The 27,483-nt window shown below is 48.7% G+C and overlaps 1 protein-coding gene across 8 annotated transcripts in view; it reads left to right on the top strand.

The window, feature by feature from the left end:
- Positions 1-27,483, top strand: part of PHKA2 (phosphorylase kinase regulatory subunit alpha 2) — a 71,625-nt gene that overhangs the window by 18,802 nt on the left and 25,340 nt on the right. For 3 of the 8 annotated variants that reach the window (XR_007911989.2, XM_051826884.2, XM_017349629.3), the window contains exons 2-14: positions 4,008-4,166; positions 6,600-6,647; positions 7,469-7,637; positions 9,670-9,752; positions 11,689-11,769; positions 13,050-13,148; positions 13,999-14,145; positions 16,201-16,254; positions 16,786-16,932; positions 19,972-20,067; positions 23,764-23,871; positions 24,422-24,500; positions 26,898-27,032. Coding sequence is in view for 7 of the 8 variants with exons in the window: in XM_051826884.2 (XP_051682844.2) it covers positions 4,008-4,166; positions 6,600-6,647; positions 7,469-7,637; positions 9,670-9,752; positions 11,689-11,769; positions 13,050-13,148; positions 13,999-14,145; positions 16,201-16,254; positions 16,786-16,932; positions 19,972-20,067; positions 23,764-23,871; positions 24,422-24,500; positions 26,898-27,032 (1,405 nt within the window). In the remaining variant the exon portion in view is untranslated. 8 annotated transcript variants of the gene reach the window in all.

The raw sequence follows: 27,483 nt of genomic DNA, 5'->3' as shown, positions 1-27,483 counted from the left end.
AAAAAAATCACCTGGCAAGCAGTGAATACCCGTAATACATGATTAGCTGCATTATTATGTGTACCTGCCATGGAGTATTGTGCAGGCTCAAAAACTCATGTTCATGAGTCTGTTAAGTCATCCTCCAGATGATTTGGAGGATCTCATAGGGTTCTGCTGAATGAGAAATGCAAGGTACAGCAGGGTATATGGCTTGATGATCCCATCCATTAAAAACAATAACCTCTGGGGCCGGCATTGTGTGGTACAGCTGGTTAAGCTGCTCCTACAATGCCCGCATTTCATATGAGTGCTGGTTTGAGACCCAGCTGCTCCACTTCCAATCCAGCTCCCTACTGATGTGTCTAGAAAAGCAGTGGGAGATAGCCCAAGTACCTGGGCTCCTGCCACCCACGTGGGAGACCTGGATGGAGTTCCAGGTTCTTGGGCTTCAGCCTGGCCCAGCCCTGCCCATTGTAGCCATTTGAGGAGTGAACCAGCAGATGGAACTCACTCTTTGTCTCTTACCCTCTCTCTGCAACTCTTTCAAAAATTAAGAAATCCCACTCCCAAGATGTCTGTATATGAACAGGAATTTATACATAAGCATATATATTAAATCCAAGTTTATATATCATGTATATCAGATTTTGGTAGCATAGAGGGAAAAAACAAGATTGTCATATAGACTGTTTATGGAATTGCTGATGGGGCGTGGGGACAGAAGCCAAGGGAAAAAAACAACAGCTGAAAAAGATAATCATAGAGGTTAAACATTTCTACAATGTTATATGTGGGCATGGACAGAACTCCATCATTTTTAAAGATTAGAAAGCAGCATATGGTTACAATATCATATCTAAATCCATAGGCTCAGCCTGGACAAGTCTACCCACCTTCTTCCTGTGGCTTGCATTTGCCTATGTTCATGTTTAGCTTGCAAACTAGAAATGGTAGGCTTCTGTTCCCCCTTCCATTCCCATACCTAATGTAACCCAAGGACCCTAAAGATGAAGAGATAGGCCTGTTTGGATTGTTCACAGGGTACAGCGAGCCAGACTGTGCGACACAGCACTAATCTCCAAGTAGGGCAGTAACTCAGAACCACTGGTTCATCCTTACTACAAGGGACAGCAAACCCAGATCCAACACAATGTATTCTTCTTTATGGCCTTGGAGAGAGAAATCGAAGTATTTGATTTGCTAAGTGCAATAACACTCCAATTTTGTATGGCTTGTGTATGCATCGAGTTTAGGATATGGGCATCCCCTAAATACCCAGAGTACTTCTCTGTAGTTGAAAGAGGGGGACAGTCTAGCCTTGGGTGCTATTGAACTAAGCCCTTCTAACAGTTAAGCACAAACTAAAGAAATGACTTTCAGTTAACAGGATGGTGATATTTCATAATGCAACCCACACTAGATGCTTGGTATAAGCGGTCACTGCTGTGGCCTCAGAAGGTTGTCTTAATGGGCTCACAGGTGGTGGGGACAGCAGAAAGGGGTCAAGTCCTGATTCCGGATCTCCTGATGATTTCCAGTCCCAGGGCTCAGAACATCAAGGTGCTTCTCTTGTACATTGTCAGTGCATAGTGATTTTTTAAAAAGATCATTAGTCCACTATCGGGAACATGACTTGTATTTTGCCTCAGCTATTCCTAGACTGATTCCAGTTGGCTTAGATATCATTGCTTCATAGTTGTTGGCAGTAAAACTGTCAATGCACTGAACACTGTTGCCCCTGGGGTTAATATCAGTTGAGTTTAAATGTTTTTCTCAAGTGTATAGGTTAGGAGAAAGTCAAATAGGCAATTCCTTAAGTTGGACCATGTGAAACGGGGTCAGTGTTTTATGGTTAATAACCTCACAGTACCACTTTGAAAGTACCCAGCTGGGGACAGGTATTTGTTGCAGTGGTTATGCTGCCACTTGGGATGCCTGCATCCCAGATTGGGGTGCCTGGGTTCGAGTTCCCACTTTGCTTCCAACCCAGCTTCCTGCTAATGTGCACCCTGGGAGGCAGATGGCGACTCAAGTACTTGGGTTCTTGCCACCCACATTGGATTATGGGTGCCTGGGCTAGCCCTGGCTGCTGCGGGCATCTGGGGAGTGAACCAGCAGATGGAAGGATCTCTTTCTGCCTTTCAAATAAAAAAGTGAACATAAATCCTAAAGAGAAAGTACCCAACTGAGTTTTCTAAGCTGAAGGTTCCTATTGTTATGCATTGTATTTCTTCGTATAGCTTCAGGAAGAGTCCAGAGGCTTTACATACTTTGTCTTATCCATTTTATTTCCAGGCATGGAGTTTGTTAGGACCAGCTGTTAAAATGTTACTAGCTTTGGGACAGGCGTTTTGAAACAGGGTAAGCCCTAGCTTGGGACGCCTGTATCCCATATCGGAGTACAGGATTCCAGTCCCAGCTACTCCTTGCTTCCAATCCAGCTTCCCACTGATGTGCCTGGGAGGCAGCAGATGATGGCCTAAATACTTGGATTCCTGCCGCCCACATGGGAGACCTGGCTAGGATTCTTGGCTCCTGATTGCAGCCTAGCCCAGCTCTGGTTGTTGGCTATATTTGGGAAATAAACCATCAAGTGGAAGATTTCTCCTTCCTTCTGTCACTCTGCCTTTCAAATAAAAATAAATTTCTAAGTTAAAAAACTTAGCTTTATTGAGGTATAATTTACTTGCCATCCAATTCACTTAAAGTGTACAGTTGAGTGGTTTTTAGTATTTTCATATTATGAATGCAGCATCACAATCAGTTCTAGAACATTTTCATCACCTCCAAAAGGAGAAAAAAAATTAGCCATCATTCACTCCACCTCCATTCTCAGTCCTAGCATCCTTGAATCTTCTTTCTGCTCTTATAGATTTGCCTGTTCTGGACATCTCATACAAATGGAATTATATAAAATACAGCCTTTTGTGAGCGGTTTCTTTCACCTGGCATAATATTTTCCAGGTTCATCTGTGCCATAGACTGCATCAGTGCTTCGTTTTTACTGCCAAGTCACATAGTGACTAACATTGTTAGGATCGGGCAGTTTGTTTATCCACTCATCAGTCAGTGGATATTTATCTTGTTCTTCTTTCTTGGTTTTTAGGAATGTTGCTTTGAACTTCGTGTACAGTGTTTTGGGTGAAGGTCTGGCATTTTAGTGACCCTGCTGCTCTTTTAAATACCCATGAGATCAGAGCTAAATAGGACTCCCGGATGTCCTCTTGCTCAGTCCCTTCTGCCTAGGCCCGTGAAGTGGCTGGATTGCAGATGAGGCCAGTGAGGCCCGGGGTGTGTGTGGAGGGGGGGGGGGGGCGTCCCTGGTTGTACAGCTAGAGAGCAGAGTAGGGCCCTGCATCCAGGTCTCTTGATTCCAGGTTCAGTGCTTTACTCATTGATGGGGAAATATGAAGGCTCAAGAGGAACCCAAAGCCCACAGATATGTCAAAGCTCTGCAGGCGTTTGCTATTTCTTCTATTATGTTGTTCTTTGACTTTCAGACCAGACCACACAAGAGTTAGAAGGTTCTTGGCGGCCACCTGCAACGCCAGCATCCCATGTGGGAGGCAGCGGGGGTCCTGGATGCTCCATTTCTGACCCAGCTCCCTGCTAATATGCCTGGGAAAGCCATGAAATATGGCCCAAGTTCTTAGGCCCCTGCACCCATGCGGGGGACTCGGATGGAGCTCCTGGCTCCAGTCTGGCCCAATCCCGGTCATTGGGACCATTTGGGGAGTGAACCAGCAGATGGAAGCTCTCTCCTCTTTCCCTCTCCTGTAACTCTGCCTTTCAAATAAAATGAGAAATATATCTTTTTCATCTCCTTGTTAGGTGAAGAAACTAAGGCACAGGGAAGTGATGCGACTTCTCGCCCAAAACCACACCGTCAGTGGCAGAGCAAGGACTAAACCCTTGTCTCTTGCTCCTCATCCCAGGGCCTTGTCTGCCACCTTAGGATGCGCATTCATCACCTAGGAGCTGTATGATGGGTGATGCCCAGTAATGTTATGTCTTTTCTCAACTAGAACCCTGTCACAGGGCTGCTCTCTGCCAGCCACGAGCAGAAGGATGCCTGGGTGCGAGACAACATCTACAGCATCCTGGCCGTGTGGGGCCTGGGCATGGCCTACCGCAAGAATGCCGATCGCGATGAGGACAAGGCCAAGGCCTACGAGCTGGAGCAGGTAATGATGACTGGCGGCCCCATCTTGGCTGCTCAGCAACTTTCCCTCGACTTGATCAATGTACAAGGAAGTAGTTGTGTGTGCACAACAGATTGGATGCAGGCCTCGCCTCCATTTCTACTATAGAATATTCTGGGGAGGCGCTTACATGGTCAACCTCAAATTGTGAGATTTTTCTCCTCCATTAAACAATGACAACATCAAAAACTACAAAGAGGAAACAAAAGCATCCAAATTTCTAACTGCAAAATATTGCTTTGCATAACAAGCTACATTTCTCATACCATGCTTTACCAACTTTATACATATTTATAGATGAGATGTCATTATAAGCTAATGTGATTGCTTTTAAAATGTCAGCACACCACAGCCACACGTTCCAAATTGTGTACTCTTCAGAATACTGACATTGAAAGAACATTTATCCAAACACTGTTGCCACTGCTTAGAATATTTTAAAAACATCCCTTAAAAATATCTGTCTAGTCTGAGCCATTCCAGGAAAGCAGTCTTGTTAATTCATAGTCATTCTTCAGTTTAGAACCAAATTGGTATTGCAGTTTGCATGCCTATGTTACATACAGCACAATGAAGTCTTCTCCTGTTTTCCAACATCAGAAGCCAAGATTCCCACCAAAGCAAAGATCTGTGGGCCTTCAACTTGTAAGAGAATCTTCTGAGCACAGAAGACATTTTCCAGGAGTTCCAAGTGATGGTGTTGAAGTAGGGAGCCTCGAAATATCAAAGTATAGTTGTCTTGGCATGAAAGCGCCTTTCAGATTTGTCTTTCGCTTATACATTCCTTGGTGGCCTACACAGTCAGTGGGGGTTATCAGGTCTAGGAAGAGTTCTTCCAACCCACAGGTGCTTGTCTGTAGCAACCAAAGTGGGCATGAGGGAGAGGCAGCAGGAGGGAAACCTTGCCAGCCACGGGGAAGCTAAGAAAAGCCGCTCATTGGGGTGGCAGCAAGGACTGGACTTGGTGAGGCATGCCCGAGCATGAGACGAAACCCCCAAACCTCGGGGGTAGAGCGACATGGATAGTCTTAGAAGTTGCATGCAGCAAGCATAAAATACTTCTCTGAGAAGCTGAATGGCTTTTACACAAGTGCTTCATTTACTGGGATAATAATTCAACATCAAGTAATTGGGGCGCATTTCCCATCCCCCTTTGAGGCAACAAATCAAAGTAAAGCAGTGCCTGTACACACACACACCCTTCCTGGCCTGGATGAAGGTTGATTAGATGTCTACTCTGACAGGGGCGAGACAGGAATAGTTTCCTCACGCCTTTGACTGTGTGATGAGTGTGTTTAATAACCAAAACGAACACCTCACCTGCTTATGGGAGGGGACATGGCCATCTCCCAGTGACCCCCCACAGGAACACTGCTGTGTCTTGGTTGTTCATTTGCATATGAACTTTTTATGAACTTTCTGTAACGAGGAGGTAACATTTTCCATCCCAGTCGAGTTTATGACATAAAGCGGGATGATAGTCTGTAGTCCCAGAGTTTGAGAGGCAGAAGGCCCTGAAGATGACCCATTCCGGAGTCTTCGCTGGTGAGGAACTTTTTCGGGGCCCTTCGCTCCTGTCCTGCCCTGCAAACCATGCAGGTTCTGCGAGAGGAAACTGACAAGCCCCTGCGTGGGAACTGCTTTGAGCCGGGCTACGTGGGGCTGCAGAACCTCCCCTTCTCCAGCCCCTGGTGAAGCAGCTTCCTGGAGCTGTTAACAGGCCCTGGGAAGAGTAGCCTTTAAATGGGCCCGGCACGTGCAGGACACGGGAAGTAATGTGCTGTCCAAGTAAGGAGCTCAGGCTGGCAGCTCCACCCCATGCCAGCTGGGAGACTTGAGCCATATCACCTCCTCCCCTCAACCTTAGTTTCTCATCTACGCAGTGCAGCAATGAGACCACCCAGCCCGGCGGGCTGGTGCAGGAGTTCACCGGAGCTAATCCAGGTTGTGTTTTCCACAATACCTAGGTGCGCTGTGTGGTTAACAGTTACCATTGTTGTTTATGGTGAGGACAGTAGTAATTGGTTGCAACATCCTATTAAGAAACCTTGGCTGCCACTTGCATTGTGTAAGGATTTCACTTCAATAGTCCAGTTATGCCGCCACAAACGGCTGTTTTGGTAAAACATTGCTTTTGGGCAGGCGTGGGGGACCGAATTCACCCTTAGTGTAACAAAAATAAATTACTAAGAAATGCGACAACACTGCAGAGCACCAGTGTCAGCAGAGTCGCCGAGTATCAGCGCCAGGCGATACCATCTCACCGAAGCCCTTTAGGTGAGCTAAGTCGCATCACGTTAAGGTTTTTCTTTCCCTGTGACGGAGTGCAGAAATGTCGACAACCCAAACACTGAAGAGGCTCCTGGAGGCTCGGGGCTGCACAGTCTCACCTCTCACTGCATTCTCTCTCTGCAGAACGTGGTGAAGCTGATGCGAGGTCTTCTCCAGTGCATGATGAGGCAGGTGGGCATGTCTGCAGAGCACTGGGTGGGTGGGTGGGGGCGCTTGTCACCTGAACCCTGACCACGTGCTTAAGGGGCTCTCAACTTTGTGTCTAGAGGAAGTGAGGCCATTTTTGCTTTTTTAAGTTACCCCCAATAATTTATTATAATAGAGGGTCACAGTCTCGGGGACTCCGTCTAGAGAGTTTCTTCCCGAGAGTTTATATGTGTAAAAGAAGAACATTCCTTCTCTTAAATGAGGAAGCAAGCAGTTTTGAAAGCCATGTACTATTGTTTATTCTATCAGGGTAGAAAAGAATGTATTTTCATTCGAGACGAAATGCTCGAGCTTTTATAGCTCCATATTTCTATTTCAGCTAACTTCTTTGAGGGGCAAAGAACACACTGATCACATACTGTATACAGAGCGTGATAGTAGGATCTGTACAAGTTCAAAGCTGGCTGCGATGCAGCCCCTCCCTCAGCTCAGAGACACTCGCTCTTTTCCCTTCCGTATTAGGAGATGAGAAATGGACATTTAAACAGGTCTTCCTTTCCTCTCTTGGAAGAGCCCACCATATGTCACAGTTGGGGCTATGCAGGCAAGGCCACCCTATGACCCCACACCCCAGCAGAGCTTGTTGAAGACTCCCTGGACTGGGACATTTCCAGTGGGTGGGCAGGAAGAATCCCCAGCACAGCCCCTCCCTGGTGCTCCCCATGGCTGTTTTCCAACCCTCTGGCTCCCAGACGTAGCAGATAAGAGATTTAGATCCCGCTGACTGACCCCTACCAGACATGAAGCCTTGCAGCTACGTGGAGCCAGCGTACCCTCTCCCTCAGGTGGACAAAGTGGAGAAGTTCAAGTACACTCAGAGTACCAAGGACAGCCTGCACGCCAAGTACAACACTGCCACCTGCAGCACCGTGGTGGGCGATGACCAATGGGGCCACCTCCAGGTGGATGCCACCTCCCTCTTTCTCCTGTTCCTGGCTCAGATGACTGCCTCAGGTGAGCCAGAGCCGTTTGAAGCCATGGTATAAGGAGTGACGATCCGGAGAGGGGGTGGGGAGGGGCCGAGCGTTGATCCGCATCTTGACCCACTTGTGCTGCTTTATCAAGACACGAGACAATTTATGAAGAGCAGAAGTTTTCTCATGGTTCTAGAGTTTGGGAAGTGCAAGAACAGGGCACCTAGAGGTTCAGCTGTCTAGCGAGGGCTCTCCTCTCACATGGCAGGAGGGCACGAGAACTCACCACTTTGCAAAGTCTCCTTTACAAAGGCCACAGTCCCGTTAAAGACACGCACTCTCATGGCCTGATCACCGGTTAAAGACCCCACCTCTTCCTATGCTCGCATGGCAACAGCTGAGCATTGGACAGATACTGATCACCACGGTTCCGACGTTTTAAATAAGCAATTGCTGTGATAGAGCAAGGCTGCAGGGATCCTGCCTGGGACCCAGGGCAGGACAGTCAGCCCTTACCTGGGTACTTGGAGGATGAGGACTCTGAGCCAGGTCCGTTAGCTTCTTTCTGCGGAGCCCACAGCTTCCTCCCTGTCACCCGCACCTAGTTTCTGGAGCGGCCCAGGCACAGGCCCTCACTTTTGCATTCACCTACCTACAGACAGTCTCACGCCTGCCCTGAGATTTCTCACAGGAGCAGCACCCTGTCCCTCCAGCTCTCACCACCCTTGTCGCCTTCTTCCAGACACAACCTTGTGTATGCAGGTTGCCCTTCAACCACGTCCTTTCCATGGCTCTGCAGTGAGCCCAGAGTGGGCCGCCCGACCTGTAGCACCCGTGCCGAGGCAGCCCCCAGCTCGCACACAGCATGCATTGTTGCTGTTGAAGCTGGAACTGTTGGCTTCTGTTAGCTTGGGCGCGAGGCCTGCTGAGCCTCAGCTTTGCACAAGTGTCTTTGTCTCTCACGATGGCATCTGCTACGGATAGGCACTTGGCTGCTCATCTCGGAGTGTGTGTCACCAGCCCAGTCGACTGAAGCTTCCCATTGAGTTCACACTACAAGTGGGAAACTCTAAACATCCCGGAAATCAGGAAGCATGATCGTTACAGCTTTGTGAATAAACCACACACTTACGTTAGAAAGATATTTTTGGTTATGAGTTAAGTATGAGCTCAGTTGTAGCTATTTGGGGAAAAAAATGCAGAAAAAAATCCACTGCCAATTGTTTCTTCCAAGTCTTTTCTCTGCAATTTTAAAGACATATTTAAGGTCATAATATATAAACAGCCCTTCAGTTATGTAGCAGGATAACTTATTTCTCCCATGATCTTTAAGTTCCTGATAAGCATTGCCCTAATGACTATCAATGGGTATTTCATGATTGGACTATGCCTGCTTTCCCTCTGTGATGGCTAATGTTGCAACATCATTTGACCTCGTCTCTACTTACCTCCTTGTGAAAGTTGTCATTCAAAGGCTGTAGTTAGAAGTTCATCTTACTTCTAGTCTAGCTTACTAGTTAGGCATTCTGACATCGTGAGGGAAGCTTATCTGTTCATCGCATGTTTGCCATAACCAGTTGGATTTTTGAGGGCCCGAGCAAACAGTGGGCAGATCCTAGGAGCCGGGCTTTCTGGGTGGGACGGCCAGTTCCTGATGCCGGGGAGCCTACTTTCCCTCTCTCTGTCACTGAGAAGGCGGGCTCGCCCTTCCCTTTCACTCACTCAAGCATAAGGACAGTATCTTGGGTTCTTCTGGGCTAAAATCCCATTTATTGGCATTTTCGTTGTACAAATCCAACATGAACTGAGCCCCAACACCTTATCTGAATGCTTTAAACCTGTAGGCACATGTGTGAAAGTGGAGCCTGCCTGCCCCGCTACCTCCCATCTACCCATCCATTCTTTTCTCTTTCCAAGGTTAGACATTGTTAGGACTTAGACTTAATTTTTGATGCCCTGTAAAGAAAATGAAAGTGAGGGTAAAAGGATCTAGCTCCTAATGTGATACCATCGAACTGGTGGGGTCCCCCTTTACAGCATAGCTTCGTAACCTCATTGTTCGTCTTTCCTAGGCTTGCGTATTATTTTCACCCTCGACGAGGTGGCCTTTATACAGAATCTCGTTTTTTACATAGAAGCTGCGTATAAAGTTGCTGTAAGTATCAACCCTGACAGTCTTTTCAGGTATATCCCAAAGCCATACAAATCATACAGTTCTGAGAGCCAGGCTGTTTGGGGGCTGACCTGAAGGTTAGTGAGCCTGGAGCTTGACAATGGTATCAACTTTCCACGCGAAGTATGCAGTTTTCTTCTGGTGTACAGTTGCAAGTTTGCGTTTTGGACTGCCACAAAAGCAGTGTGGGAATCCAGTATGCTTGTTTTGAATAAGAACCCACATGTCCTTTGAGATACACACAGGCCAGCCTGAGTCAGGGATCAAGAGGTGGCAGCTTGAGCAGTTTGGTGGGAGCTGGGGTACCATGGGCTCCAGCTGGCCCACAAGTAGCGGGGCCTGAGCCAGGCAAATCCCGACCTGGGCCCCATGTGTGTGGGTGTAAGTGTAACCCCCGCTCCTTCCAGGCTTCTGCCTGGAGGGCAGAGCCCAGCGTCCCTCTAGACAACAAGGAAACTGCAGCCCTACTGTCTGTCTTCCACCTCCTCTACACTGCCCCCTGTAGTCAGCAAGCCACCGGAGATGGCAGGTAAACACACGAGTGAGGCCATATCCCAGATGGACTTGACAAAAATCAGCGGTCAGCCAGGTTTGGGCCAAGAGCTGTGGTTTCCTAGTGTCAGGTCTAAAGCAGCAATTCTCAGATTGTTCCTCCCAGAGGGCACATGGCAGCCTGGGGAGGTGTTTGTGGTGGGGGCTGCATCCTCCAGGGCATAGCACTGTCCCCACCTCACTCAAGATCGCGGTCAGGCCAAGGCTGAAAAACCCGGGCTTAAAGAAACTCGAGAAGCCTCTGTGGGGACAGTGGGCCTTTAGCTGGACCTTGAAGGAGTCAGGTGCAGATAAGTAGCAGGGAGGGAGCAGTCACAGGGTTAGGGGGATGCCTGGGCAAAAGGGTGCAGAGTAAAGGGGCGGACTTCGGGTGAAAGTTGACATTGGAAATGGAAGATCCAGTCAACTCAAGGGAGTGCAGGGGTGCAGGCCAGATCATGGAGGGGATGGCTGTCCAGAGATGGGAATGTGATCCACTAGGGGAGAAACTGTCATTTTCATCTCTGAAGCCAGGAAGTGAACTGATCAAAGAGTTTGAGGACAAGTCACTTGGCTCCAGGTTGCAGCGAAGGTGGGTTGGAGGGAAGGCCAGCCCAGCTGTGAGGACGGCCACAGGAAGGAGTGGCTGGGCTCAGCTACAAGGCGTGCCCAGCAGAGAAGAATCGAAGATGCAATGTTCACACTTTTGAAAATTTTCTTTGGAGATAAAGAAAAACTGACATTCTGGCACTGGCCTCGTCCTCGCTGGGTTGTGCGCAGTCAGTAGTGCACACAGTATTATTTCAGAACAGTGTCCAGTTCTTGGGTTTGTAAATCACATCCTCTGGGTGACAGTGTTCAAAAGTCAATTCATATTCATTGGTTTTAAACTTCCATGAAGTTCAGTGTTCCGAGCCTCAGGTTTAACTTTGGCTCCAGTTGCTTGCTGAGCCAATTTTCCCTAGAACAATGCTCGAGCTACATCTTAATTTTTTTTTTAAATGGTTTTGGTGGCTTCGACTTGTTACAACTCATGTGTTAAGGTTTCTTCATTCAAATCTTACAGTTTAATGTACGTTCAAAGGCATTGGGTAGATAGAGGGACATCATTTTAAGATAAATACTTTGTTCTCTACAAATCCAGAGTGTCATACAAACTGATACGTTTTAGAATTAAGAGTTTTTGCATGCCCTTATTGTTCCAGTTGGGCATTTTGTTCTAAAATTCAACACAGAGGTCACATGAACTGAAATTAAGAACAGTATGTGAGTATATAAAGCTGTGAATTTGGGAGCCTTCAAGAGATGCTTGTGTTTCCTTATGCCCGTGGTAAGGTGAAGAAATTATTTTTCCATAGAGTTTCTCATACGCCTCTTTCTCCTGCAGGATTATGGGATGTGGGAGCGTGGAGATAAGACTAATCAGGGCATTCCGGAATTGAACGCAAGCTCTGTAGGAATGGCCAAGGTGACAATCCTGTTTGTTTTTAGTTCACTGCTTTGTTTGGGTTTTCTTCACTGAAAGTTTGGATTTAATCAGATTAGCCATTTTTCTTTTTTAAAGATTTGAGAGGCAGAGAGACAGGTGGAGAAAGACCAATAGCTAGCCCATTTTTCAAGAGGCAGTAGCAAATGTGAAATTCAAGTGGCACATGTACCCCAGCCAACTGGGATTATAGGTCAAGAAAGTAGGTTTCCTGTCCCGAGATCTGCATGTGGCAGAAACTAAGTCACCTTGTCCTTATTCTCCATTCTCATCACCCAGCAGCTCCTACTGTTGTTTAAGTAGCTGCATGCATGATATCCCATCTTCCTTTTTGGCTCCTCGAGAGGGCTGAAGATGACCGCTTCATAGGTCAGGCTCACAAGTTCCGAAGTCTAAAAGGTCACGCAAGCTCACAGTAGCAAGTGACACTGGCCAGATAGACACCAGGAGCTTTCCCAACTCATTTAAAAATACACTTCAAGCTGAGCAAAGCACCCATTGGCGGCAAATTCTCTGCGGCCACCAGCTTCTCTCGCCATCAACACTTAGCGTGTGTCTCCTCCCCCTCCTCGAGACTGAAGGAGGGTGGACAGAGTCAAGGCTCCAGAGGCTGAGTTCAATTAATAAATGTCTCTTAAGGTAGATTGACGGGAAGTATACTTGTTACTGAAAGAATTCACTTTGGGAGCCCCAGCTGTGCTGATGTTAGACATTCACCACGAGAATAGGTGAGGGGAAGGATGATCATAAGGCTAATGCCACACATACCAGGTTATGCATTTGCTAATGTTTTGTTTTGGTAGAATACCCCATTTGATTTTGGGACATGTTTTGTTTTCTCCCGTTTTCTTTGTTCCTGTAATGAGCAGCAACATAAAAGGTACTTCAAAAAGTTCATGGAAAAATGGAACTGAAAGATTTTGGTTCCAAAAAAATCTTAAAGGCAATGCATAGGAGTCTTTAAAAAAATTCATGACAGTACATGAGAAAAACTGCGTGGCTTTTTTTGCCTCAACACACATTTATCTTTTAATTTCATTTCCCATGAACTTTTTGAAGCACACTTGTACAGGTTATCTCAGATCCCCTGAAAAAAGAAAAATCAGTGTAACATGACTATGAGACTCTTCAGCTGTACTTTTAAAAACATGTTTCATCACGCCTTTGGGAACACATATATGCCAGGTTGCTTAATGAAGGAACACTGCCAGATGTCAGAGGGTATGTTTATTAGGAGACATAACTCAAGCCTATGTTTGTAGGCAGCACTTGAGGCCATTGATGAACTCGACCTTTTTGGAGCCCACGGAGGACGCAAGTCAGTGATCCACGTTCTGCCCGACGAGGTCGAGCACTGCCAGGTAACAATGCGGCCTCTTGCATTCCGGAGAGATGAGGTAGAGGATCCTGGAGTGGGAGGCCTGGGCTCCAGTTCAGATTCCCCAACTGTCTAGCTTGCTGGTATTGGACTTTGTTGAGCTGTCGTTTCCTCATCAGTAAAATGGGCATACCAGTTCCCTCTCCTGTCTCACAATGGAAGGCAAGAGAAAGGATCAGAGTACATCAACTTAAGACAGTTTGTGTGAGCACTTTGCATATATTACATATATATAGATGAGTAATGTATGTATTTATTCATCATTGTGTCTTACATTTGCATAGTTCTTTATGGGTTATAGTCCAAAAATCAAAGCGACCTTGTTTTGCTAGAGGCAAAATCTGTTTCATGTGTTTTGAGCACATAGGTGGTTCTCTCAGGTTTCATGATACCCCCAAATTGAATGATTAGCACTAGTTTATTTGGGGCAGTTGGGGATGGGTAGAATGTACAGTGGAAAGCAGGAGAGATGGGAAGAGATGGCAAGTTAATGAAGCTTGCTGCCACAGGTAGCATTGTACTTAGGGATGCTCCCTGGCATGTCCTGAAGGTTTGACCAAGAGGCGGCGGCCATGGAAGGTAGGGAGGCAAGTGGGGCTCAGCACAGGCTCCAGGCAGTACCACATTGTCCCCAACCGCCTGCTTCTCCACCACGGAGCATGAAGCACCAGCTAGGTAGGCCAGGTTGGCCAGCTGGGGCCATGTTAGGACAAAGCTCTACTCCAAATTGACAAACTCACTCCAATATTCCCTTGGGACTAAGGTAATGGTCTATGGATTCTGTATCCACTAGTGCTTCTTGAGGCTAAATCACCTTTTTGCTTTTCACTCAGTCAATTCTGTTCTCCATGCTGCCAAGAGCATCAACATCCAAAGAGATTGATGCGGGACTTCTTTCCATCATTTCTTTTCCCGCCTTTGCAGTGGAAGATGCGAACCTCGTAAATGTGACCAAGAGTGAAATTATTTCCAAGCTACAGGTAAGTGTTGGTCACACTGGCGTCCTTCAGCCTGTACTGTACTCAGTACTACTTGCACATGGAGCAGCCCGCCCATGCCCTGTCTGCGAGGTTAATGGCTTTATCTGCATGGAATTAGAATTACATGTTCAAAGTGGAATCCATAGACAAGATGAAGTCTCACAGGGATTAGACCACTTGGTTTTCTCCTTAAGTAACAGCGCTTGCACCCGGTCACCTTTGAACCCCAATTAATGGTACCCAAAGCTATTTTTTTTTTTAAGGATAGGAGAGGAAGTTAGAGGGACACACACACACACAGAGGTCCTCTATTTGCTGGTTCACTCCCCAAATGGCTATAATGGCCAGAGCTGGGCCGATCCAAAGCCAGGAGCAAGGAGCTTCCTCCAGGTCTCCCAGAGGTGTAGGGGCCCAAGCACTTGACCATTGTCCACTGTACTACTGCGCACCCCCAATGCAGGCCATTAGCAGGGAGCTGGATTGGAAGTGGAACCAGCACCCATATGGAGTGCCCATAATGCTGGCCCCTACAAACTGCTTCTAAGGCAGGCATAATTAACCCCTCAGCAGTCAAAGGCAGGCTCCTGAGAATCTCTTCAAAGCTAGAGGGACACTGGAAAAAAAACCATGCCCATGTCCCAGTAGTCTCCAACTTTATACACTATTTCAAGGGAGATCCCTAAATTAGATGGAGATAAAAACAATTCCTGTTCTGAGGCGAAGTGCAGTAGCTATGAAACTTTATGCCATAATGAGACTTTATACCATAACTCTGAAGCTGTTAGAATTAAAGAACCTAAGTTTCCAAAGCGAAGATCTACGTGTCGAGTCCTTCTTAGATTCAGGGGAAAATTCTTTTGTCCCTTGGAAACAAAAGGGTTAAAGGGTCTATAATCATATTCCCAAGAGAAGGCAGCTATAGCAGTCAGGATTCCAGGGAGCAAAAAGAACCTCTAGGTCACTAAAGGTGGGAGTGCAATCAATGCAGGGACTAAAGCGTTTGCTAGGGGAGCAGGTTCTATGCTGAGGCCCCAGGGCAGGCTTCTAGAACAAGGCAGAGCTGGCTGCTAGGGGGATGGCTGCCTGCCAGACCAGCAGAGCAACCTCCGCACACTGAAGCGATCAAGAACGGACACCCAACACTGCTCTCCAGAGATCAGGTCATCAGGTTGAGAGAGTGCTGCACCTGCCCTTTCTTGGCACCCAGGAAGCTAGAGAGGAACCTTAGGGCCTGCAGCAGGGAAACCACAGGTCCCAAGTGCAGGGAGCCCCCCCTCCTTGCCTTGCTCTGTGCCAAGCCTTGCAGGCCCCCATCTGATGGTAGAATGGCCCCTGCACCTGAAGCCTCGCAGCCAGAAGCCTGGGGATTGACCCTTGAGCTTTCTAGTCTTCCAAGCAGGAGCAACCAATCGAGGGTCCACCTGGTGGCTTCTCCAAACAGCAAGGGTCCCTTTGCAGCTTTGGGTGACAAAGTCAGAATGGAAGTATGGTCATTCACTGAACTTTCTGTAATTACTCTGGTAGCCCCGATACACCTGTGGAATGCCTGGCATTCCCATTCAAGTACTAATCAAGCCTGAATTTACTTTGCTCATTACTTAAAAATACGTCTTTAGGCTGGCATTGTGGCACAGCAGGTTGTGCTGCCACCCGCAACACCAGTATCCCATGTGGGCACCAGTTCGTGTCCCAGCTGCTCCACTTTTGAGCCAACTCCCTGCTGATGCCCTGGAAAAAGATGGCCCAAGCACTGGGCCTCTGCCACTCCCCTACAAGACCTGGAAGAAGTTCCTGGCCTTGTCCTGGCACAGCCCTGGCCATTGCAGCCACTTGGGGAGTGAACCAGCAGATGGAAGGTCTCCCCCTACCACTCCAACTCTGCCCTTCAAATAAGTCTTTCAAAAAATAGCTATACTGATAGCAAAGAGCACTTGGTGTCCATTTCTTTACTGAAAAGATTCATGGGAAAGAGGATACAGAGCTGACTTGAATTAAAATGAAAGGGCAAAGACATTCTTACATTTTCATCCAATGTGTTTTCTTTTGTCTTATTAGGGGCGTTATGGATGCTGTCGTTTCCTTCGAGATGGTTATAAAACCCCAAGAGAGGTTGTATTAAATATTGTTTCTTATGGTTCCTTAACTGCTTCATATCTAAGTTGCCATTGTATTCTCCTTCTATTGATTATAATTGTAGGTTGGAATATTGGAAAGGGAAATATTCAATTTGGAGTCAGCAAGCCTGGAGTTAGGCAGCCAAGTAGTAAGATCAGGAAGAAAAGCAAGCTGCAGACAAGGGCCACCGGGTCTGAAGTGCATACATGTCTTCAAGACCTACCGTGGCCTCTTCCTTGGGTTTCTTTGCCAGAGTGGCTAAGAATGATAGAAATAAAACATTGTCTCCCAAGCACTGTAACAGGCAAATTGCTATTTGAGATATAGAAACTTTAGTATAAAACTACCAAGGAGTCTTGTATATATTTCTTACTTTCTGAAGTTTTACCATGGAAAAATTGCCAAAAACAGCAGCTCTTTTATAGTAGACTCCTAATCATAGCAATCTCAAAGCTGCATCAAATCAGGCAAGCAAGGGAAAGCCAGGGAGACACAGTAATGTATGGCATCCAACTTCACCTTTAGAAAGTTCTACACGTCCAATTCCAGGACCCAAACCGGTTGCATTATGACCCTGCTGAACTCAAGCTCTTTGAGAACATTGAATGTGAGTGGCCTGTGTTCTGGACCTATTTCATAATAGATGGAATCTTCAACGGTGACGCTCTCCAGGTGAGAACATGCTGTATGTTGTGTTGATGAGTGTTTTCATTCCACTAGTGTGCCAATTATTAGATCATAGGGTTATGCAAGGATTCAGGCCACTGTATCTGCTATCTGTTGCCACATAAACTTTTCTAAAGCTTAGTAAATTAAAGTGCCAGGCATTTTGCTTACTTCAGGGCCCAGCAGGAACAAATTGCTGTTGGCCAGCTGGGGTTCCACAGGGAGCTAGAAGATATGCTTCTGAGATGGCCTTGCTCACCTTGCTGGCGAGTTGATGCTGGCTGTCAGCAGGTGCACTTGGTTCTCCTCTGCATAGCTATCTGGCCAGCTTTGGCTTCTCCAAAGCACTGTAGTCTCTGGGCTGTTAAGACTTTTTAGGGGGTGGTTGCCTTTTCCCAGAAAGCAACAGCAGAAACTATCAGAGCTTAAGGCTTGGGCCTGGAACTAGCAGAGTCCTGGCATTCTGTTGGTTAAGGGGTCATCCCATAGTCAAAAGGTGAAGGGGGCTAGACAAGGGCAAGGGTAACTAGGAGACATGGTTCAAGTCTGTCCCCGTTGTTGCTATTGCTCTTACTTGGTCAGCCAGTGGCTGTGCGGTCACGTAGCATCCTGTCGAATGTGACTGGTCTCCCCTCTTCAGCCTCGCTCCTGCTGTTTCCATTCTTCATATGCCTGTGCCAGAGTGACCTTATTTAAAAAGGCAAGTTAGATTATGTTAGTGCCTTGCTGAAAAGCTTTGAGTGGCTTTTAGATTGCTTTTGTACACACACCTCCTTCATGTGTTTTGTGGGGACCCATATTATCTGCGTCTCTCCTCACTTCATCAGCCGGATTTCTTACTGCTTGCTTCCTTTCTGGAGCTTGGTGATCCAAGCAGGCCCCCCCCCCCCCCCCCCGCGCTCTGGAGTCCGGGACATTCTTTCCATACCTACCTACCGGCCCCTCCTCTCCTTTCTCTTGATTCCTTGCCAGTGCGGCTTTTCTTTCAGAAAGCTCTCTGACCCTAGGAGCCCCATAAGGGTGCCCCTTTTCCATGCCCTACATCGCCTGTAGCAGCACAAGTCACAAGTCACACTAGGTGTCATCTCCCACTTCTCTGTGCAGGGACCCTGGTGGAGGCTGTCTCCATCCAGGTCACGATTTACTCCCCATGCCTAGTGCTAAGTATTGGTTAACACCGTATTTGTTCAAGACAGTTCAATATCTACTTGATACCACACCCTGTGCTGAGGCCTGGAGCATACAAAGGAACTTCAAAGTTTTCGGAAAAGTGGAATCAAATGTTTGTTTGGGTACTGAAACCATTGTGAAACGCACGCATCGCTTTTTCATAATCTACATTTTTCATGAACGGTTTGAGGACTTCTTGTCCTCTGTGGAGCAGCACAGACCTGTGCTTGAGAAGCTTGGGGGCATGACGCAGACTTGGCTCTTTTCAGCCTATTCGGATGAGCACGTTGCGGGGGGGGGGGGGGGGGGGGGCAACGGGAGCCGAGATTCCTTTGTGCTTTTAAAATCTGTCCTGCTCTGGAATGCGGAGGCCTTAAACCGAGATGTTGATGTTCTCTGTCGATTCTTGCTCTTAAGCTTACCTGATGGTCTTGGGTCTTTTGTCTTCTGTCTTTAATCCCAGAATTGAAAGATCTTGAAAGGCTTCACTTTGAATTTCAATTGTGAACAGACAATTATAAAGGATAATAAAAAGCTAAGGGAGGAAAATGAGTATGCTTAGTAAGCCTCACAGAACGTACTGCTCTAGGTCTTATGCTGTCTCTTCCAGTTATCCACTGGGGGAAGAAAAAAGGATACACGTGAACATGTTTAGAGATCTGGACAGCATTTGACTGGACCGATCCTCTCAAAGGCAATGTGTTCAGTAGCCAGGTGGCTTGGCAAGAATGTCCCCCCCCCTTTTCCCTTTAAGTAGATAGGTTTTTATCGGTGCTTTTTCATTTAGTGGCGGTGTCAGCTTTAACAGCTTTTATTACACCGAGTAGTACATCCCAAGAGTCAGTGCACATGGGTAATACATGCATTTCCTTTTTCTTCCATCGGATTTGTTCAGCTAAGATTGCTGCTGCAATAAATGTTTGAGTGCCTTAAGTAGAAAGCCACCGATGGGTGGAAATGTTTAAGAGCCGCTCAAGAGACAGCTTTCACCCCAAAGATGATTCTAATCTGGTAGTGATACCTTTACAGCCAGGCCCATGTGCGATCCTCATGGCATTAGGAGGATCCAGGGCAAGAAGTAGAAGTCAACTGCAAGCCAGCACAGTAAAGGCAAGAGTTTTATTAAAGTAGCAAAGAACAAGCTACTTCAGACAGAGCAGCCCTACGTGCAATCGAGTTCTACGTGCAAGATGTTAGGAGTGCAGCGTTTGGGGGTGGATATTTGATGCAGTGGTTAAGACAGCGGCATTCCATAGTCCAGGGCGCCTGGGATGGAGCCCCAGCTCCGCTTCCGATTCTAGGCTCCTGCTGATGAACATCCCGAGCAGCAGGCGAGGATTCAAGTGGTTGAGTCCCTGCTACCCATGGGAGACTCAGGTTGAGTGCCCAGCTCCTGGCTTTGGCTTGGCCCAGCTTCAGCCGTCGTGGGCATTTAGGGGGCAAATCAATGGATGGAAGATCTTACTGTCTACCTTTCAAATAAATAGGAATTTAAGAAGTGAAATACTTAATTGGCTGAAGACAGCATGGATGGGAACAGTGTGTGGCACATAGCGTAGATGTGAGCACTGTGGGGATTCTGAGGGAAGAAATAGCTTCTGCATGATGGGCTGCTCCGACTCCTTCCGACAGCTTGACTTGGGGCAGAACTTACAGTCAAGGGAGTAACGAGCAGTGGCGTTTAGCTCCAATATTTGCTGTCTGCGAGAGTCCCTCCTGCACTCCTTGAAATGATGCTGTCTGTGCTCTTCTTTGCCCTGTGTCCCACTCCTAATCTGTTTGTTGCCAACATGGCTGTGTGTCTATGCCACATTGCCATCACAGCATTAACCACCATACCTCTTTGGTGAGGTAAGCAAAGGGGCTGTTTTCCAGGTCCAGGAGTACCAAGAAGCCCTAGAAGGAATATTAATCAGAGGCAAAGATGGGATCCGCCTGGTGCCAGAACTCTACGCCATCCCACCAAACAAGGTAACCCGGTGGCGCAGGCTCTGTGCCACTCTTCCAGAGCTAAGCGAGTCGCTGCTTGGCCTTTGGGATTCTTCATCTCCCTTCTAGACCTAACAAGCACTTTCTCTAGAAGTGGTGTCTAAAGCTCTTGGTGGTCTTTATCACCAGGAGTCAAGGCTTTAGGGAAACACGCAGAAGTTGTGATCATGGGTATCCTAGGGAGGTGGCAGTTGAAGGCCTTCAGAGGAGACACGCCCCTACCCTCACCCCCCCAGGCAACAGGAACTCCAGAGCGCACACACTGGCGTGCACCACGTTCTTACATGTTTCCACGGAAGAAACCTGACGTATAGGGATAGCCGAGAATCTCTTCCTTGGACTCAAGCAGTTCCCTAGCTAGAGTGAGTGATCAGCTAGAAGCCACTGTGCGTCCATGAGGGACAAACTGTCCCGGTCCAAGAAGATACTCAGTTTCATTGTATCCAGTTTCCTAAATTGGGAGAGTGAACCATGTCTTCCCACAAGTCAACAGGACCTGGAGGAGACAATAGCCCAGGGGAAACCCGACATGCAGTAACTGGGGTTTAAGTGTGTGGTCAGGACCCTGGCAGGGGCCTCTGCAGGCTCCTAGCTCAGCTCAGACAGTGCTGGGCTCTTTCCCGGGACCAGACTCCAGGTTCAGGGCCTCCGCATGGATGTACACTGCCTCCCAGTGGCCAGTCCGCTTCCAGCTAACACAAATACCTGCACAGATGCTCTTGCTCGCCTTCCCAAGCAGTGGTATAGCAGACTTATTTTTGCATAGCAAGCAAATATCAATGCAGCCCAGTGCTCAATTCTTATGGCGAAAAAGGTGCCACTGTGGATCGTTTTGGGCCTTATTTAACCTAGAAGGAACTATCTTGTGTTATAGAACACTGAAACCATTAATCCAATGAGAAATTCCAGAAGGGATTGAGTTTCTGTGGACAAGTAGTCCATTGCTAGGAGCACTTAATTATTTTGCATCGATAATAGCCCATCTGGCCAGCTAGTTCACTCTGAGCTTCACCAGGTAGGCCCTTGAGGTGGTTATATCCTTCTCTGGGGTGGGGGGGAGCAGGCAGGGTTTCTCACTAAAGCCCACCAGCCTGGACCCTTGGCCCTGAGCTCGCAAATCTTGGTGGCCCCTCATCTTAGCATGGACAGCTCACACATCCGAGCTCTCTGAGGACTGGTTTTGTTCCAGAGGGGAGATCTTGAGCAGGAACTGGCCTTCCTTCCCCATATAGATCATGGTGTGCAGCCTGCCAAGGCTTTTTCCCAAGTGTCCGAAGCCTAGTCCTCCTGCCAGGGCACACTCATTACCATGTGCAATGTGGATGTGTGGCCCTGGCGCATGTAGTTGCTGGGAAGTAACCCAGCCCATCTCTCATCAGGTTGCTCCTCTTGCAGTAGTGAGACCCCTTGACAAAATTAGTAATGGAGGCAGTTGGGAACCAGGAAGCCAAGCAAAGGAAAAATGGTTGACTTCAGGGCTCTTCTCCCCATTTTCTAGTAGAGAACCGCCAACCCCGAGCTCTGGAGGGGCACATTCTATGGACTGTAGTAAATGCTGGTGTTATAAACTGTGCTGTTCTGATGAGCAGTGCTCGCAGTACACTGAAGTTACTCTGCAGCTTTCTGTTCTAAACGCCACACCGACCTCTAGGATTCCATTTGTAATTACAACATCTGCCTCTACTCAGTGTGCTTACACTTGTGTGCTAGGCACCAGTGTGGGACACTGTTTTACATTGACAGCGTTTGGTGTTTAGCCGTATGCAGGCGACAGCTGGGAAGGTTCCCCAACCACATCATTAGCATGTAGGGACCACTGGGAAGGGTTCCTGCAGACAGGGCCACCACAGGTCCTTGTGGCACTTTTGTGCGAATTGGAAGGAGGGCCTTGCACTTGGAGCGGCCACAGCCCTTGGCCAGGGTGGCACATGGCTCGTGTTTCAGCTTCCCTCATTTACTCCAGCGGATCCACTTGTATGGGGCACCACTGTACACAGGACCCTCTGTTGGACAGGAGACCGGAGTGAGCCCAGCAGGCGTGCACCGGGCGGCTGCTTTGCGCCAGGCTAGGGGCTGGCCCCCAAAGGTAGCTACCACACCAGCTGTGTCTCGGCAAGCTTGTAGAGGTTCAGGGAACTAGGCTGTGAACTAGAGGGCAGTCAGGGGTGCAGCCCAAGGGCTTGGTGCCCCTGAGGCCCTGCAAGCAGTTCAGAGGGAACAGAGTGGAAGAGGGGGAGGGGGAGGGAGGCCTCCGCCCAGAGGCAGGGGCTGGCCATGGTTGGGGTGAGGCAGAGCAAGGTTGTCTTTTGACCCGCACACTTTATCCAATTTCTGTTCTTCGCATGAACTATTTCTCATTCTAGATCTTTGTGGCCTTTAACGCTACTTTAGCTTTCAAAGTGTTAACATACTAACTAGGAAAGTCATCTCGCACACTGTAAAACTTCAGGGTTCTGCATAAAGAAAAAACCGCTTCTCCAATCCTAGTGCCCAAACATAGCCACTGTGCCGCTATGGAGAATCTCCCCTACCCTGTTAGCTTGGGCCAAGTTTGAGTCCCTTCCGCTTATGCACTGAAGCTTCTGTCAGCGTTTGCTACTGCTGAAGATTTAGGTTTCACTACATAGGAGTGCTCACTAGAAAGCCCACAGCAGAATGTCTGTCCCAGTGGTCTGGATTGCCCCTTGGGGGAAGGCTGCTTCCTTTTTCCCTTGATTGACCTATGCTTTCTTTAGTAAACACGTGGTCAGTGATGTTACCCCCAATCAATGTTGTAGTGACTGCAAACTCACAGGCCAGCCCGGAGTTTAAGAGGAGACAGTTACAGCCCGCCTTAGGACGTAGCCAGCCCTGTCCCTCAAGAAGGGCACTGAGAAATGGACACGCAGCCAGCAGTTAACATACCCACATCCACGCCAGAGTACCCAGGTTTGACACCCGGCTCTGGCTCCCAACTCCAGCTCCCTGCAGGCCCCGGGAGGCAGTGGTGAACGTTCGGGTAATAATGTTCCTGCCGCCCACATGGGAAACCTGGATTTCATTCCCAGCTCTGTTTCAGGCTCTGCCGAGCATCCACCATCGTGAGCATTTGGGGAGCAAACCAGCAGATGGGAGCCTCTTTGTCTCTCAAAAAAGGAGTACTGAGCTTATCTGATGAGGTTTCTGCTTTTCCAGGCCTTGATGAAAGTTCATGCTGTAGCAGCACAGTTTTTCTTCGCTACATAGTGCCACCTTCTGGTAGTTGTCTTGCATAGGCACACGCTTTATAAACCCCCGGGGATGGCAACATAGAAGAAATTTGGTGTCCAGTACCGGGCTGCCCCAGCCAGCGTTCTAGATCACTGTCCCCATAGGACAGCTGTGTGCCAGCACGAGCTTGGAGGCGACTCACTGCCCAGAGCTGCGCACCGAGGCGGCCAGCCGGGCTTTCGGTGCTGTCGCCTGGTACACACCTGGAGGAAGAGCAGTGGCCCACAGCCAGGCCGAGATCGAGTTCCCCGAAAGCTGCTTCTGGCCTTAGAGGCCCCAGGGAGGCCCCCTTTGGCGCCCTGTCCCCAGGTCCGGTGCTGGCACAGAAGTGGACTGGAGGATAGGCCCATCTTGTGACTCGTCAGCGCATGCCCCAGGGGAGGGGGCCTCTGGCCTCCAATGTTCTCACCAGGCTTCTCTCTCTGCCAGGTGGATGAAGAGTACAAGAATCCTCATACCGTGGACAGAGTTCCTCTGGGCAAGCTTCCCCACCTGTGGGGTCAGTCCTTGTACATCCTCAGCTCGCTGCTGGCAGAGGTAGGGGCCTGCTCTGCCTCTGGGCCCAGCGTTAGGGCCAGGTCCTCCTCAGAGCTCCCCTCTCGTGGGCTCCCATAGCTTGCTGGCAGTGTTAAGGAGATGCCTATTCAAATAGCACACTTCACAAGGTGGATGGAGGTGGGTGTGGGGGCTTGTGTTTTAGAATAGTCCTGGGCCAGCCTTCTCTATTTCTTGGAAGTGCTCCCTCTGTCTCCTCACCTGTAAAACGGTGGAGACGATAGTACCCGGCTGTCAGCGAGCCTGAATGCAGTGCCCGTGCAGGGGCTCAGCGGGCTCAGGAAGTGTTAGCTACCACACAGGCTGGTGGTGGGTCTACTAGCCCTGCACAGCTGGGTGCCCAGAGTACGACACGTTGAGTGGCCATTTCCAATGGTACTTTTTGTCTTTGAGAAAATAAGCCATCGACTCAAAGACTGTAGAGAAAAAAAAAAGTCCTGAGTATTTTGAGAAGGGAACTATTTTGGAGATCAAACTTTTAGGGGGAAATTTTAATCAATATTTCATAGTCGTACTGCTTCTCTTTCCACAGGGATTCCTTGCCACTGGCGAGATTGATCCCTTAAATAGAAGATTTTCCACTTCCGTCAAACCCGACGTTGTCGTGCAAGGTTTGTGAGTGTTTGCTATTTCCATCTAACTCTGTAAAACCCATTTTATTTGTAGTTCCCATCATTCTGGCATATGCATATACCTTTGCATATGGCAGCTCTGTGAGAAGCCTTTACAACACCATAGCCCCCCAAAAGGCAATAGGATTCTTTCCAACCACAAAGTCACTTTCAGCAAAGCCGTTGTTTTCTTGAATGGAAACCTTGATGGCAACTGGGGCACGAGTGACTCATCGAGCATCATTTTTCAGAACTGTTATTCTTTGAAGTACAGAGCATGAGCCCAGGGGAAACCTCAGAACCCAAGTGAAGGTCATTCATTCCCCTCCTGGGCTTCCGATTCTTTCCAGCTGTCTCCACCTGGCTTCCCTCCTCTGTAGCCAGCTCTTCTCCCAACGGCTGGGAGGAGAAAGCTGCCTGGCTGGGCCATGGGATGAGCCTGGGAGCCACAGGTCCTCTTCACACCTTCCTAACGCAGGACCTCCATGTGGCTCACTCACTTTTCCCGCCTCACAGAGCACTGTGTGCCCTCTAGCATGTTGTGTACACACCTTACTGTCCCTAGCTTAGACTGTATGGGGCATGGCCCATCCTATTCTAGCTCCTGTGTTGCTTGGAAAACACACATGTGTTGAAAACAAGGATGAGACAAAATGAAAAGCATTCCTCTCCCTGGCCACTGGCACACATCTCTGTGTGCGCTCACAGTACTATGAGCAAGCTAATTGCCCAGGCGATAGCAAATGTTAGTCCCAGTGTGAGACCCAGCCAACTGTCCCAGCATTCCGATTCGGTACAAGTTGCGACAGCGATGATTATCGTGTGCATCTCACACCCTCGAGGTCTCACCGCTTGACCACTAGACCTGCAAATGCAATTCTGCCTTCCAGGTGGGTGGCTCGAGCTGGACTCCACGGCCCCTACAGTTTAACCAGCATGATGTGCTCGGGTTATCAGTCTCCCAGATCTGCCAGACTGGGCCACGTTGATGGGTGCCGAGCACGTGTTTTAACACGCTGGGATAGAGCAGAGTAGAAAGGATCCGAGGGTCTGGCATGGAGCAGGGGGAGTGTAGTCTCCACAGCTTACCCATATACAGCTGTGTTGGATCACGAGGCCTCCCGGTCCAGGTCAAAAGCACTGCTGTGAGAAAAACTCCTGCAGGGGCCGATCACCATGTGGCTTTGGTCAGTGTGGAGCACGTGCCATTGCAGGCTCCAGAAGAGACAGGCAGTAAGGGAAGCTATCCTTCCAGGTCCAGGTGGCTGCTGTTCCTTCTGCTTGGGACCTGGGGGATTAGCTGTCCTTCCTGCTTCAGCTCTAACTGGCCAGTTAAGCATGCAAGCTTGGTCCAGGGCTTGTTGTAAAGCCTGGATGAGATGATAGATACTAGAATACTTCTAAAAGCATCAAGTGCTATGTAACTAAGCAGATGACATTCACTTTTCAACGGTGTTTGTATGTAGTCTGCCTGCGGGGACAACGGGAGGAATCACGAGCTACCTTCATAGCAGCCGTGCACCCGAGCAGCAGCCAATGCACGTGCAGCCCCAGGGTGTTCTGCTGCAGCTGGATGTGTCCCTGACATGTATCTGCCCTTCCCCATCCCCTGCCTAGGACTCTTGCCTTTTGCCACCACACTACCCCCTCCTCATAAAGGCCGTCAATAACTGTGCAGCCTCGCCGACCCCCGATGTGACCTCAAGTGAGGGTCTGACACTCCAACACACCCCCAGCTTCCAGGCACTCAAAACCCCCTGCCTGCCGGCCAGTTTTGTGCCCAGCCTTGCCCAGAGATGGAGCACAGATGGGGCCTGGGCCAGCTCCGGGGACTCTTCCCCACCACTGGGGCCCTGTGCCGATTCCAGGTGGGCCAGGCTGCCCCACTACCAGGTCCACTCCGCTTTCTCTGTGGAGTGATACCCCTTACCCCCATCGGAGCAGACTCCCCCACGCTGCTCGTTTTCCCTGGCCTTTGGGAGCAAGGCCACAGGCCTCTTCTCACCTCTGCAGCAGAGCACTTTCCATGCCTGACCCTATGTGAAAAGGCACGAGACAGGTTTAGAATAAAATATAGACCCAGAGGAAGGCCAAGACATTATTGGAGATGACGTCATTTGGCTTGGGACCTATGGAAGACCCTTTGTTTCTAGGGTCTATCAGACTGTCTTACTCATTAAGGGTATTTAATAAGCATCATCGATGTTAGGAGGTGGCAAGGACAGAGGGAGCCCGAAGAGCAGCAGGACACATGCTGTCACTTCCCAAACCGACAGGACGAGGAGAGCATGCTAATCTGTGTGTCGTAAGACAAACGAGAAGGCAACAAACCACTCATGGCAACACAGGGACACAAGAGGCAGGAACTCATGCGGACTGCATGTTGTTCATTCACAGTCACCGTTCTGGCAGAGAACAGTCACATTAAGGAATTGTTGAGGAAACACGGCGTAGACGTCCAGAGCATTGCTGACATCTATCCAATCCGAGTCCAGCCAGGCCGGATCCTTAGTCACATATACGCCAAACTCGGTAGGTTGGGGGGAACATCAGGGCATTTGCGGCCGAGGCATCTCTGGTCTAGCTTCGGGATTTGAGGGGGACGGTGATGCATGTGAGTGCCAAAGAATCAGGCACAGCACTGCAGCCTGGGTTCTACTGAAGGGGGATGGGCAAAGCAGCACGCTCTCCTCGCGCCTCGTCAGTAGATCGTGCCACAGGCTGGCCGGACCACTTGCCAGCTCCCATGGAAGCAAGGAGCTGCACTTGAACATTCCCAATTGGAATGGTCATTTGTATCCTGGCGATGCTTCTGATGTTGATCTGCAGGACGGGATCACACACCCATAAAGATGGGTGGAGGGTTTTTTTCTAGAATGACTTTACCATTATGGCTCAAAATCAAGTCAGTTAGGAGTAAGCATTAATAAAGTCCTTCTAGTAGACTTACGCCAATACAGATCAAACCAGGTGCTATTCACAG

Source organism: Oryctolagus cuniculus, chromosome X (assembly GCF_964237555.1).
Source record: "Oryctolagus cuniculus chromosome X, mOryCun1.1, whole genome shotgun sequence".
Classification (NCBI taxonomy): Eukaryota; Metazoa; Chordata; class Mammalia; order Lagomorpha; family Leporidae; genus Oryctolagus; species Oryctolagus cuniculus.
Note: the sequence above shows the minus strand (reverse complement) of the source record. Positions and strands in the feature narration are given on the sequence as shown.